Source organism: Colossoma macropomum, unplaced genomic scaffold, assembly GCF_904425465.1.
Source record: "Colossoma macropomum unplaced genomic scaffold, Colossoma_macropomum, whole genome shotgun sequence".
Taxonomy (NCBI): domain Eukaryota; kingdom Metazoa; phylum Chordata; class Actinopteri; order Characiformes; family Serrasalmidae; genus Colossoma; species Colossoma macropomum.
In genome coordinates this window covers 30,428,662-30,443,846 of record NW_023494786.1, presented here as the reverse complement: position 1 = coordinate 30,443,846, position 15,185 = coordinate 30,428,662, and the positions used below count along the sequence as shown (strand labels likewise).

At 40.4% G+C, this 15,185-nt stretch overlaps 1 protein-coding gene across 1 annotated transcript in view; it reads left to right on the top strand.

Moving 5' to 3' along the window:
* Nucleotides 1-2,425: 2,425 nt before the first annotated feature.
* The window catches only part of frrs1a (ferric-chelate reductase 1a), a 13,530-nt gene continuing 770 nt past the window's right edge, over nt 2,426-15,185 (top strand). The window contains exons 1-15 of the mRNA XM_036565299.1: nt 2,426-2,471; nt 2,879-3,099; nt 3,209-3,348; nt 4,302-4,396; nt 5,090-5,234; nt 6,251-6,433; nt 6,614-6,712; nt 7,469-7,616; nt 8,887-9,000; nt 9,202-9,317; nt 10,367-10,453; nt 10,915-11,012; nt 13,012-13,070; nt 13,149-13,292; nt 13,640-13,698. Coding sequence (XP_036421192.1) covers nt 2,907-3,099; nt 3,209-3,348; nt 4,302-4,396; nt 5,090-5,234; nt 6,251-6,433; nt 6,614-6,712; nt 7,469-7,616; nt 8,887-9,000; nt 9,202-9,317; nt 10,367-10,453; nt 10,915-11,012; nt 13,012-13,070; nt 13,149-13,292; nt 13,640-13,698 — 1,680 coding nt within the window. The 5' untranslated portion in view covers nt 2,426-2,471; nt 2,879-2,906. The remainder of the gene's footprint in view (nt 2,472-2,878; nt 3,100-3,208; nt 3,349-4,301; nt 4,397-5,089; nt 5,235-6,250; nt 6,434-6,613; nt 6,713-7,468; nt 7,617-8,886; nt 9,001-9,201; nt 9,318-10,366; nt 10,454-10,914; nt 11,013-13,011; nt 13,071-13,148; nt 13,293-13,639; nt 13,699-15,185) is intronic.

Here is a 15,185-nt window from a genome sequence, read left to right as displayed (position 1 = left end):
ATTCTGTGTGTATGTGCTGAAGTTGTATTTTAGGCTGCCTGTTTTTTGTTTATCCCTACATGGTCATGTTTGTCACACCTGTCATTTGTCATGTATAAGCTGGGTCTAATCTTGGCATCAGTCCAGCTATAAAACTGTGTCAGTCCATTGTCTGGCTGGGTGTCTGGTACCTGCGCGCAACGAATAAACTTCACTTCTCCAGACACCAGGCTGGTCCCCTGGTTAAGCTGGGGTTTGGATTCTTCAGTTTGCAGAGTATAAATACACGTTACTTGTGTTTTTCTGTGTCAGTGGGGTTTTGTGCTAACCGTGAAGTGAAGGTGTTTGGCTAGGAATGTCCTGCCTGCTATCCCAGCTGTTTCTGCTGTGCCTTTTCTGCTGGTCTAAATGAAAGAACACTTCTCCTGGCCTCTCCTGCGTCTTATTCTACACTGACGCCACAGTATCTTAACTATATATGATAAGATACATGATGAGGAGTTAGGGATTTGGGATAATAACCAATAAATAATACATATTTATTCTTCTGGAGGTTAGGGAACCAGCCTTGTGACCAGAAGGTCACGGGTTCGATCCCCTGAGCTGACAGTACGTGACTGAAGTGCCCTTGAGCAAGGCACCTAACCCCCAACTGCTCCAAGGGCGCTGTGGATAGGGCTGCCCACCGCTCTAAGCAAGTGTGCTCACTGCCCCCTAGTGTGTGTGTCCATAGTGTGTATGTGGTGGATTAACATGTGGAGGTGAAATTTCCCATTGTGGGACTAATAAGGGTAACTTAACCTAGCAATAATGTTAACATTTGATGAAACCCCAGACTTTATTTGAACCCATTAATATAGCAATTAAAAATGACCTACCTATAATATTTTTATAATATCTATAAAACTATATTTAAAATATATTCCTTTGGTGTCTTATGGTTATGTATAAATGCATACTGGTGCAGTATCCTCTAGTAAACGATAATAACTGTACAATATTTGTTCATGAAATCATAGTTCAGCTTCAGAGAGGATTCCAGGAGGGATTTCGACTTTCTTAGCTGCATGGAGTTGAATAAACCATCCCAGCCTCCTCCGCATACAAAGTGTAAATGAAATGCATCAATTGAAATGCAACACCATGTTCTCTTCAGGGGCTATTTTGCTTCACAACATCCTGCAAGTACCACTCTGATTAAAAAAAAAACAGAAAAACCTTCTCAAAACTATCACAAAACAGTGTCTCAGTCATCAGGTAGTGAATTCATAACCATTTCATGTAATAACTCTCTGTGAAGGAGCTTTTGGAGGTGGACGTCTGGTTCCTATCACCACCACTGTGAACAGTTCTGACCCTGTAAGTTTCTCTATAACAGAGCGTTTCACACCAAACCACTCTGAATGACTATTAATTATGAAAAATTGATGGAATGTCCCTTTATCCTTTGCAAATAAATAAAAAATCATGCGCTTCTTTTCCCTTAGAACATCAACAAAACATCTAAGTTGACCAGGAGTGTTCAAACTTTTGCACATAACACATTCGCTACTATTAACACTGTTACTGCTGTTATTAGCCGCCGTCTTGGAGACTAAGCTGGGTGTATCCTGTACAATGGATCCGTATTTCCCATCTCTTTCACTCTCAAACAGGCTATTTTTGTTACTGTGACTTTAAGACTGATATATGTAAATGAGCTCCATTCTGATTGGGTGCCCTGCACTGTGCCTTATTTAAAAAAACACTCCTTATAACTTTGGCGTGAATGGGTGGAGCTAAACTGCTATAGGCTGAACAGGTGCACACTTCAAAAAGATGGTCCTTCAAGGGTTCTTTAGTAAAGACAATGGTCCTGTCTAGAACCATGAACACTCAAAGAACCCTTTGCATGACCAAAGCCTTCTTTGCATCGTGAAAAGTTCTTCAGATTGATGGAGAATGTGCTGTAGACGGCTCTATATAGAACCTTTTTGAAAAGGGTTCTATATAGCACCCAAAAGGATTCTGCTATTGTTACGAGGTCCAGCTTGTATCAATAGAAGAACCCTTTTTGGTGCTATATAGAACCCTTTTCAAAAAGGTTCTATGTAGAACCATATAAAACACATTCTCCATCAATCTGAAGAACCATTTCATGATGCAGAGAACACTTTAATCATTCAAGAGGTTCTTTGAGTGTTCATGGTTCTATATAGAACCATTTTCTTTACGAAAGAACCCTTGAAGAACCATCTTTTAGAGTGAACAGTGCGTTTTGAGGCTCTAACGATGTTTACAAATGACATCAAACCTTTATTTAAGAAAGTGAGGAAGATCAGTTTGCCATGATATGGGCCTTTTAATTCGTCTGTTGCTCTTTGTCTCCCTCTTGCGGTCAGACTCGGTACAGGACAAAGAAATTAAGCCCCGCCCTGTGCCTGATGTCACCATACTTACAAGTGAAGAGCTTTACCTGTGCAGGTTAGTTGAGGAGCCAGGTAGACATCCAGGTGAGTAGAGCACAGCTCTCTGCAGCTCTCTAGCTTTTCTGTACAGCTATTTTCGCTCTAATGGGTAAAATGTTTTTATTTCTCTAAATGAAATTAAGACTTTCCTGATATTTCTTTCTGTTATGAGTTAAATTGCAAAAAAAGGACAAAAAGGACAGGACAATGATAAACTATATGGTGGCAGAATTCTTAATTTTTACTTTTTTTTAGTATTTTTTCTGTGCCGTTGGATGTACGATGTCTAAATAATCAAATTTCTATGTGATACATATTTGATTTAAACCACTTATAGGTAGATCCATGGATAAATACGCTCATTTTAATCTCTCAGACTTATTTTTGTGTCTTATTATTGCCACATTATTGCACTGCCAGTGCTTTATTTACTGTATATTATGTCCAAACAGGACAACATTTCTGACGAAGATCCCACAAATGGCAGTAATCCTGTGGACCGCTTTGCTGTTTTGTGGGACTTTGACATCCATCGCTGGGTACAGGAATGGAAAAGTGGAAAAGTCCTGTGACAGCATGGTACCAAAACATGGGGGTCAGGCCAACACAACCACCAGTCCATACACACTGAGCGTGGACAGCACTACATTCAAGCCTGGCGATCACATCAGAGGTAAACTCAGCGCTGCTGGGTAGGAGGTCTTATTAAATCACTCAACCTCAATAACACTACTGAGTTTTGTCTGACTGTGTCATATTGTATTGACTCACAATGTTCCCAGTCACCCTGTCTGGACGTCAGCAGTTTGAAGGTTTTCTGATCGAGGCCAGAGACGCAGTGGATCCCGAGGGGCCTGCAGTCGGATCCTTCACACTGAACAAGCCTGAGATCAGTCAGCTTTTAACATGCCACAACATCCAGGTTCAAATCACAGTCACTTCTTCTTATTCAGTAGAGGAGTTTGATTAGAACTGCTTATGAAACGATTCAGTGAATCATGAAACGTCAAATTTCACCACAGTTCAGTCAGAGTCAGTTAGAATCAGAGATTCAGAAATATGCAGTAACATACACTGAACATGTAAAGTCAAACGCAAAAGACCCCCGGTTTGCATGAATGGGTGGGGCTAAACTGCTTTAGGCTAAATAGACAGATATATCTAAAGGCTTTTGTGACCTCACAAAAACAATGGATATAAAACCAGGGCAGCTTAGCTACTATACAGCCGTGTGCAAAAGTTTAGGCACCCCTGGTGTTTTTTTGTTTTTTTTTGTGAAAAATAAGTTAACACATCCTCCACAGAGACCACACCTCTGCATATTTTATTTCACAATTACTGTTTATTTGCTGCCCTGCTATGGACTGGCGACCTGTCCAGGGTGTATCCTGCCTTCCGCCTAATGACCGCTGGGATAGGCTCCAGCACCCCACCGCGACCCAGAAGGATAAGCGGTTTAGAAAATGTGTGTGTGTGTGTGTGTGTGTGTGTGTGTGTGTGTTTATCTGCTGAAGTTACCATTTTGTGGAACAATAAAACATAAAATATTCAAAAGTTATGACATTTAATCTTCAAACAAATAGAAATCGTGCACTAAAATGTGCAGAAAAATGCCATATTTAAATCTGTTTACTATGGAGAATGTGTTAATTAATTTTTGCTTAGAAAATCAACAGAATATCAGAAAGCTTGCATATGACTGTATATGGAATGTATGGATTTGAGACTGTATGGTATGTTTTGATTTTTTTTACTGGATCTAACTACTTTGAAAATTTACGGACATTTCCGTTCTCTGTTTCATGGGCCCTTTTACAGTGCACTCGTAGGTCTTTGTTCATGACAGCGTGTGACTTGTGTTCTAATCTGTATCAGGGCTCTGCTGTGAGTCACACCAGTGATGCTAAGCAGACCGAGGTTGATGTGATGTGGATCGCTCCCACTGACGCTCCTCCGACTGTCCGCTTTCTGTAAGTGCTGTAAGACGCCAACACGTTACACTAATACACAATAATACATGTTAATACATAATAATAAATGTTTCAGTATATAAGCAAAATATTTCAAGTTCAGTTTGTGAGACTGATAAAGTCCAATAGAAATATTTCATATTTTGAATAGGGAGAGTGGGAATCCTATAGGATTACGTTGGACCAAATTTATAGGTTTCAAATAATCTGTGTGAAGCTGTTAAAAGGGGCAGTTTATACTGTATATATCCAGAAAAATGGACTCACATGGGAGATAAACTAATATCCAGAATGCCTCATATTTACAAAGCGATTATTAAATACAGGAGGCACAAACTTATCACTGCAGTATGTTATCATGTAATAACTCTTGTAGTTTCTAAAGTACTTAGCAAAAACTATTACAACTTTTACAACTATAAAACATCTTTTGATCTATTTAATTCTGCATTATATAAGTATATATAAAAAGCTATTATTGAATAAAATAATAAGAACTACAAATGTGCAAATATGTGGCAGATGATATCAGCTCCTTGACAGAGTGTATAGTGGTACATTCTCTCTGTATGTTTTTTTCTGTTAGATATCTATTTTATTCTTAGTAACTTAACATTTTATGATGAATGTAACAATAAAAAAATTGTCCAAATGACCTGTTATGGCAGACATGCATGCTGTATATTTGTTCAGGGCAACAGTGTTGGCTCAGTACAATAATTTCTGGGTGAAGATTCCCAGTCCAGTGATCTCTCAGAGTGGAGTGACCCCACATCCAGTTCAACCCACCACCTCCACCAGCACTGCTACTGAGACAACAGCTGTGCTGCCACAACCAGTAAGTCTATATTTCATATTCAGTACTGAATTAATGCAGGTCCGACCAGTGAGTCTAATTCATATGCAGTACTGAATCAGTGCAGCTCCAATCAATGATTCTATTAGCATTTCATATTCAGTACTGAATTAATGCAGGTCCAATCAATGATTCTATTAGCATTTCATATTCAGTACTGAATTAATGCAGGTCCGACCAGTGAGTCTAATTCATATGCAGTACTGAATCAGTGCAGCTCCAATCAATGATTCTATTAGCATTTCATATTCAGTACTGAATTAATGCAGGTCCAATCAATGATTCTATTAGCATTTCATATTCAGTACTGAATTAATGCAGGTCCGACCAGTGAGTCTAATTCATATATAATACTGAATCAACGCAGGTCCAATCAGTGACTCATTAGTGTTTCATATCAGTGACTCTATTAGTATTTCATATTCAGTACTGAATCAATGCAGGTCCAGTCAGTGACTCTATTAGCTTTTCATATACAGTACTGAATCAATGCAGGTCCAATCAGTGACTCTATTAGTGTTTCATATATAGTACTGAATTGATGCAGGTCCAATCAGTGACTCTATTAGCTTTTCATATACAGTACTGAATTAATGCAGGAACAAATAGTGACTCTATTAGTGTTTCATATGTAGTACTGAATTAATGCAGGAACAAATAGTGACTCTATTAGTGTTTCATATGCAGTACTGAATCAATGCAGGTCCAGTCAGTGACTCTATTAGTGCTTTTCATTTTAGAGTACTGAATCAGCGTAGGTCCAATTTAAGAGTCATTCAATGCATTCAATGCATTCAATACTGAATCAATGCAGTTCCAGTCAATAACTCTATTAGTGTTTCATGGCAGTACTGAATCGAGGCAGGTCCAATAAGTGGATCTGTTGCTGTTTAATATACAGTACTGAATCAATGCAATTGCAGTTAGTCTGGTATTCCATAAATAATATTGAATCACAACACGTTTGTAGATTTTTCTCTTCACTCTGTCTTGATTAGTTCAGTTCAGAGGGTTGTGGTCAGTGGAAGTCTTGCCTGCTGGATCCAGCCCACTGCAACCCTGCCACAGATACACACTGCTTCTTCCTGTCCTACCGCACTGAGGGCCAGAGTGTGCAGTTTGAGCTGAGCGGGCCGACGCAGGGATACATTTCCTTTGCTCTGTCTGAGGATGAGTGGATGGTGAGTGGGAATTTGAGTGCTTAATGTAACAGTAGTCAATAAAGTATGATGCATTAGATGGTTATAGAACATTCTGCAACAAAATTGGCTTTGAGTTACTAAAAACAGTGATTCTAAACTTTTGAACTGTGTCTGAATATGACACTCCTGTGCTGCTTATCATGTATTTTTTTGGCGCAGGGTAACGATGACGTTTATCTGTGTGTGAATGACGGAGGGCGGGTGACTGTGAACGCTGCATACGAAGCAGGCCGTACTCATCCAGAGATTGCCGATAAGGTGAGGCCTATATTTTTCAGTATATATCTCAGTATGTACAGAGTTTGTTTTGCATTTGTAGGTGAGTGTAATGTCCATCATTCCTCTGTAGTTGTACAGAAGGTTGCTGAGAAGATAAAATATCTATAAATCCACTTTATTAGAAACACCAACCTTGTACTTCCACTCAGTGGCCACTTTATTAGAAACACCTACCATGTATTCCACTCAGTGGCCACTTTATTAGAAACACCTACCTTGTACTTCCACTAACTGGCCACTTTATAAGAAACACAGACTTTGTACTTTGTACTTCCACTCAGTGACCACTTTATTTGAAACACCTACCTTGTGCTTCCATTCACTGGTCACTTTATTAGAAACACCTACTTTGTGCTTCCTTTCACTGGCCACTTTATTAGAAACACCTACTTTGTGCTTCCACTCACTGGCCACTTTATTAGAAACACCTACCTTACGCTTCCACTCACTGGCCACTTTATTAGAAACACCTACCTTGTACTTTCGTTGGCCATTTAGTTAGAGTCCTTCCTCTATCCCATTCGTCACTGGTCAGTTTCTGACTATAGACCAAGAGCAACTCTGTGGTCAGTAACTGATCACTGGTGAAGCACTAGAGCACGGCTAACGTAAACTATGCATCAACAGAAACAGGGAGGGGTTTTTAGTACAGTTGCCAGTGAGTGTCTATGAATAAAGTTGTTTTATTCCCACACAGTACAGACTGAGTTTGAATGGCTTGTCTTCTTTGCGCAGGCCGTCCTGAGTGATGTGGGCTGGAGAGTGGCTGATGGAGTGATTCAGTGCAGGTTTCGCAGAGCCACCAACATCCCTCAGGATCCACAGCGCTTCAGCCTCGACCACAGCTACTACCTGTTCATCGCACACGGCTCTGCTCAGCATGGTGAGTGGAGTTAAAGAAAACTTGCTCCATTAAAGTGGAATTCCACCAATTTTTCAAACTCTTTTTACATTTGATCATTAAATTAATTATCACAGTGGTGGTGATAAGAACCAGACTTCTGAAGAGTTTAATCACAGAAATTTGTTACATGAAATGGTTATGAAGGTGCTGCTTGATGTCTGAAACATTGTTTATGAGTTTTGTGAAGGTTTTGGTGTAAAATATACTTTGTGAGGCAAAATAATCTCCAAAAAAACTTATTTTTTTTCAAATATCCCCTTATTTACATTTACCACATGACATATAAAAACTCAGAAGACACATGTAGGTTCACTGGTGGTTCTGGATAGTGAATAAAATGGCTATATTTGTATTGTAGACATAGTGACCCCTGGTTCCTATCACTACCATTAGTGACAGGCCAGAATCTAAAGATACTGTTAAGGTGCAGAAGCAAAAGTTCAGCTTGATATTGGTAAGCATGCTGTTGCATGGTTGAGGTTAATGGATGAACATTACAACACTCCACTGCTTCATCTCAAGGCCTTGTTTTGATTGCTCTAGTCCAGTCCAGTCGATTTGGCCAGTAAACGTGTACTTTTTATGACATCCAGCACTGATTGCACTTCTGCACTTCCCAAACGATTCAGAAGTTCCGGAGAACTTAACCATATCAGCACATGCCGATGATACAAAAGGCATGTCATGGATAAGGACACACATAAGGTCAACGGGTGCACAACAGCCTGTAAAACTGCAATACAGCATGTGCTTTAAGAACTTAAGCTTAAATGTTCTTAGAATTAAAGCGATAGTTTGATGAAACTTCAAATTTCGATCAGCCAAGACATGTATGTTGTCTGAAGTTTGTCTCTTCAGTTTTGCTCTAGAGCTTCGAGGCTAAAGTAGTTAAAAGCAATGGAAGCATGTACCCACCAATTAGCATTGTGCAAACTAAGCAAGCAAACTCCAGACACCAAACATGGCGAAATTTTGATACTTTTTGTCTCTAAACTATCGCTTTAAGCTGTATCACTAGAGCCCGAGTAAATACACCATTTCCTGAACCACTTTGGTCAGTGATTATTTTCAATAAAGTGCCTCATCTACTGTAATTTATGACACAGTTGCCCAGCACTCGTCCAGCATTTCATTTGTGCTGTTTCAGTCTTAAACAGGAAGCTCTGATTGCTCCTGCATTCTACTTTATGAGGCCTGTGGTGATAAACGAGCGTAATGGCTGTGCTAACCTATGAGTTTCCTCTCTCAGGTGAGATCCATAAACATAAACGTCAGCCCCTCGTATCAGCTCAGCGGCAGGCCATTACCGGCCCGGCGGAGATAGTGACCGGATCCCGCTCCCCTTTAATTATGAAATGCCACGGTAAGCATTTCTTTACAAGCGGAATACATAAACAATCATGCAGTTTTGGCTAGTGATGTAGTTTAGTGCAGCTAGTGTCATTTTCAGTCAGTGAGCTCACAAGCATGTATCAGGATGCAGAAATGCATATACATGCATATGTATTTTATATTATATATTAGAAAGCATCATAGAAATGAATAATAATAACATGTACTGCAGGTGCTTTGATGCTGATTGCGTGGATGGTGGCTGGAAGCGCTGGCACCTTCATCGCAGGCTTCTTTAAACCAGACTGGCCTGAAAAGACACTGTTTGGACAAAGAATCTGGTTTCAGGTATTAGAATTAACTCCACTAAATGATATATAGTGAAGTTGTTGCAGAGCACAATTTTTGGCCACTTTATTAGAAACACCTACCTTGTACTTCCACTTGCTGGCCACTTTATTAGAAACTCCTTCCTTGTGTGTCCATGTACCGGCCAGTTTATTAGAAACACCTAACTCGTACATCCACTTATTGGCCACTTTATTAGAAACACTTGCCCTGTACTTTCACCTATGCTGCACCTCCATGCACTGGGTACTTAACACCTACCTTGTATTTACACTCATTGGACACCTTATTAGAGACACCTACCTTGTATGTCCATGTACTGGCCAGTTTGTTAGAAACACCTAACTTGTACCTCCACTGGTCGGCCACTTTATTAGGAACACCTACCTTGTGCTTCCACTAATTGGCCACTTTGTTAGAAACACCAACCTTATATTTCCACTTATTGGCCACTTTATTAGAAACATCCTGTACTTTCACTCAAGGGCCACTTTATTAGGAGCACTTACATTGTATGTCCATGTACTGGCCAGTTTATTAGAAACACCTACCTTGTGCTTCCACTCACTGGCCACTTTATTAGAAACACCTAATTTGTACTTCCACTCACTGGCCACTTTACTAGAAACACCTACCCTGTCCTTCTATACTTTTTCGCTAAATAGGTGTACTGTAGCCCAGCTGTTGCTGCACAGTTTATGAGCCCTCCCCCAATTCATTATTGGTCAGTTTATGACCACAGGGCTGATGATAAGCAGATATTGTTTGAGTGTTGGAGTTTCACTGCTAGGGTTTGAGTGGATCAGCACTCCAGAATATCCAGCCAAGAGCGGCTCTGGAGTCAGAAACTGACCGCTGATGAAGTGCTGAAGAACGGACAACACAAACTGTACATCAACAGATGAGCTACAGTCTCTAACTGTACACCAGTAAGGAGGAGCTACATGAGAAGGGTTTCTAATAAAGTGAGCAGTGAGCGTAAATGAAAATTTTACAGTTTTTGTATAGAGTGTAGTGTAATATATCTCATAAACGATTTATTTGCACAGGTGCATCATGTGCTGATGATGCTCACAGTGATGCTCACGTTTGTGGGTTTCATTCTTCCTTTCGTCTACAGGGGACACTGGAGCAGGGTGAGATTTCCACTTGTGACAGATTGTATTATAGTGCTTCGTAGAAGGTGAGCTAGTAGGCTCATGAGCCTCTAACTCCCACCACTTTCAACACAGACCAGCAGAGGGCTCTGTTTCATTTCAGATTATAGTCAGATACTGAAATGATTCATGTGGTGCTGTTACATCACAGATTTGATGCAGGTCTGCACAGATTGTCTGGTTTTCAAGTCAATAAACCTCTCTGTGTTCGATGTGCTGATATAATGTTGCATTTAAGGTAGAATCCGTTCAGTCCTGGAGTTTTCTCCATCTTTTCTCTATTTGTATTTTACTATATTTTACTGTCTTTGTATTTTATTTATCCTTTTAAAGTTTTATATGACTAAATGCACTATTATTATTATCATCATGTGAGTGACATAAATTACTCAAATGCTTTTATGCAGATTGTATATAATATGCATCATGTTTTTGTGCAGGGAGCTGCTTCTCATGCTGGTCTAGGCTGTATTGTGATGGCTCTCGCTGTTATTCAGCCCATAATGGCCACCGTTAGACCAGCACCAGACTCATCACGGTAAAAAAAATAGCTAGAAACTGCTCATATACTCAGATACTGATTACATAACTAAGCTTACAACTTTACACAAGTCGTCTGTACACAATTGTCCACCTACCCCGGATGTAGTCAATCAGCCAAGACGTGTTTGGCGTCCAAATTTTGCTTCTGGAGCCATGAGGCTAATGTTGCTACCAAACACTAGGCCAATAGTCATTGAAATCTTTTCTGGAATAAATCCTTAAAACTTCTCTCGACCCGCTCAGACCGGATCCAGCTCTTCATTAAGGTCTCACAGACTTGTCAGTGTGGTTTAGGACACGGTTTGACTTACTGTGAGCTATAAAATGAACAAAACCACCATGTAGCTTAACTCTGCAGGCAGCCACTTTAGACAGCAAAGTAATTTGCTGAATTCTGACACAGTTTACTTGCACGCACACCTCGCAGGTATATGATCGTTGCAGATTACATTTGTTGTTTCAATTTATACATTTTCAAACTGAAGATATAAGTTTGTTAATAGAAATCTCACATCTAATCTAGTGCCTGTACGCATGCATGATGTGCGAGTCAGTTTCTGAGTGGACTATTATCTAAAGACACCACAGCGTTCAGCTACACAGTGACAATTTGTTCATTTTGTTGTAGCTCACATTAAGTCATACCGTGATCTAAACCACATCAGCAAGTCTGGGACACCTAGGACACCATAGCAACCAACTAGCCACTGCATAGCAACCATGAAGAATGTCATAGCCAACGCTTAGCAAGCATCTAGGACACCATAGCAACAGCCTAGCAACCAATAAGCAACCACCTAGGACAGCATACCAACTGCTTAGGACCCATGACGGACACCATAGCAACCGCTTAGCAGCCACCTAGGAAACCATAGCAACTGCCAAACAATCACTTAACAACCACCTAGGACACCACAGCAACCGCTTAGGACCCATGATGGACACCATAGCAACTGCCTAGCAACCCCACAACAACTGCTTAGCAACCACCTAGGACACCATAGCAACTGCCTAGCAACCTTTTAGCAATGACCTAGGACACCATAGCAACCTCTTAGGACCCACAACGGACACCATAGCAACTGTCTAGCAACTGCTTAGCAACCATCTAGGACACCATAGCAACAGCCTAGCAACCAATCAGCAACCACCTCGGACACCATAGTAACTGCTTAGGACCCACAACGGACACCATAGCAGCCGCCTACCAACTGCTTAACAAACACCTAGGACACTATAGTAACTGCCTACCAACCACTTAACAACCATCTAGGACACCATAGCAACCGCTTAGGACTCACGACAGACACCATAGCAACTGCCCAGCAACCGCCTAGCAACCACTTATCAACCACCTAGGACCCCATAGCAACCGTTTAGGACCCCTGACTGAAACCATAGCAACCGCCTAGCAACCGATAAGCAACTGCCAAGGACACCATAGCAACCACCTAGCAACTACAAATGAACCAAACGGACATGTGCGAAGGCTCTCAGGAGGCGCCATGCTTGCGGTTGGAGAGACTTTATTGTGAACAAGTTGTTGGTCAGTTAAAGATGTGGACATGTTATTTGTGCTATGCTGCGCTGGGCTGTGGGGTAGCACTGCCAGAGTTAAGTGTCTACTGTGAAGTGAGAGTGGACGGCCTTGTCAGCTAACGCTAAGTGGTGGTTCTCTCCTGCTGCCTGTTCAACAAAAGAGCATTTGCCTTTAAAGCGCAATGTTTCCTGCATCTTATTCCAACCCAACATGACAATACGTTACATCATCTCAATGTTTTCTTTCAGTTTACTCACTTTTGGCAAGAATTAAGTTGATGTAATATATCTTATTCATGTGGAACTGATGTACACATTTAAGTCAAGTTAAGTCTGTGCTTTTTTCTCAGTTGCATATCGGTTGAAATCTAAGCAAACGTATAGCAAATACAGTACAATATGTAGTAAAAATACAAAATATAGTAAAAACTACAAAATCCCCTGTATTTCCTCAGGAGGTGGATATTCAACTGGCTGCACTGGGGAGTGGGAAATGCTGCAGAAGTGTTTGCAGGTAAAATCTGGTTTCCTTATTTGTAATAATATGCATTAATTATTGCATTGGTGACTTATCGAAATTCCTTTTTCACAGTGGTTGCCGTGTTTGTTGGGATGCGACAGCAGTCTCTGCTTCTTCCTTTCCCCTGGACCACTGGGGTTCTCTCTGGGTTTGTTATTTGGGTGGCACTGTCTAAGCTGATCCTGTTAGTACACAGAAGAGGTCTCTGTGAGCGAGGTCAGTACAGTACACTGAAAAAAAAATAAAAACGGCCCATTGAATTGATCATTTCCACCTGAATAAAATGTATTTCATCAACACAATTTTGGCCAAAAGTAAGTAAACTGAAAGACCAATATGTATAAAATGTAGTGTGTTTACTTAATGTGGATATGATGGTTTTCAGATATTAACCGTTTAAAATCTACTCAAAGCATTTGTTAAGCATTTGTACCATGTGTGTTAACTGCATGAATGATTCATTATTAGGATTATGTCACCACGTTTTGCAAGATATCTGATGTTCATTTGGTTAAATATTCAGATGGGTGCATGATTTGTGTTTATTTTGCCTCTGTCTATAGGCAGTAACTGTCCTGATGAACATGCCATTCTCTCAAATCCTGCAATGAGCAGAAACTGGGTAAGACTGCAGTATAAGGACGTTTATATTAATAATATTCATTTTAGATTTGCCTTTAACTTTATCCAAGAAGGCAACACCTAAGGATTACCAATTAGCCTGCTAAATTATGGAGCATTCCATGCTGAGTCTAATGTGCTTTGTCAGTGGTTTAAGTGCTGCCAAGCTGAAATAAAGATGCAAATTGGCACTCTTAGACTTACAAAGCACCTTACAGCACACATATTTAATACTGCATTCAAACAGAATCGGTTCCTTCCGTTTTACATGTTTTATCATCCATTTTTTTCTTTTCTCCCTTTGTATTTTATTTAAAGGGGCATTCTAGCCACGTAATATGTTATTAGTGATTGTGCATCGCTACTGTTATCAGATTTATATTCTACTTCTTCTTTTTCTTATTATTTTTCTGCCAGAATCCAAACCTGCCACTTTCATTACCATAGCAACCACGTAGCAACAGCTTAGCACCCACCAAGAATACCACAGCAGCCACTTACCAATACTCTAGCAACCAGCTGGAATACTATAGCAACCTCATAGCAACCATGAGAGATATCATCATAACTGCATAGTAATGCCTTATCGACCACCACCAATAGCACAGCAACAACAAAGCAACACCCGAGCAACCACAGTAAATAACATATGAACCACCAAACAATACGCTAGCAATCACTTGAGATACCATAGCACCTGTCTAGCAACACCTTAGCAACCACCTAGGATAACATAGCAAAGACCTAACCATACCCTAGCAACCACCTTAAACACTTTTGTAATATTTTAGCAACCATCTTGGATACATTAGCAGCTGCTTAGCAACACCATAGCAACCACTTAACAATACCCAAGCAACCAACTGGAACACCAAAGCAACCAAACAACTGGAATACCATGGCAACCACTTAACATACCCTAGCAAACAACTGGAATACCATAGCAACCACTTAACAATACCCTAGCAATCACTTAACAATACCCAAGCAACCAACTGGAGCACTATAGCAACCACTTAACAATACCCTTGCAACCACTTAACAATACCCTAGCAATCAACTGGAGCACCCTAGCAACCACTTAACAATACCCAAGCAACCACTTAACAATACCCTAGCAAACAACAGGAGCACTATAGCAACCACTTAACAATACCCTTGCAACCACTTAACAGTACCCTAGCAACCAACTGGAGCACTCTAGCAACCACTTAAGAAAACCCAAGCAACCAACAGGAGCACTATAGCAACCACTTAACAATACCCTTGCAACCACTTAACAATACCCTACCAACCAACTGGAGCACCCTAGCAACCACTTAACAATACCCTAGCGACAAACTGGAACACCATAGCAACCACTTAACAATACCCAAGCAACCAACTGGAGCACCATAGCAACAATTTAACAATACCCTAGGAAACAACTGGAATACCATAGGAACCACTTAACAATACCCTAGCAAACATCTGAAACACCATAGCAAC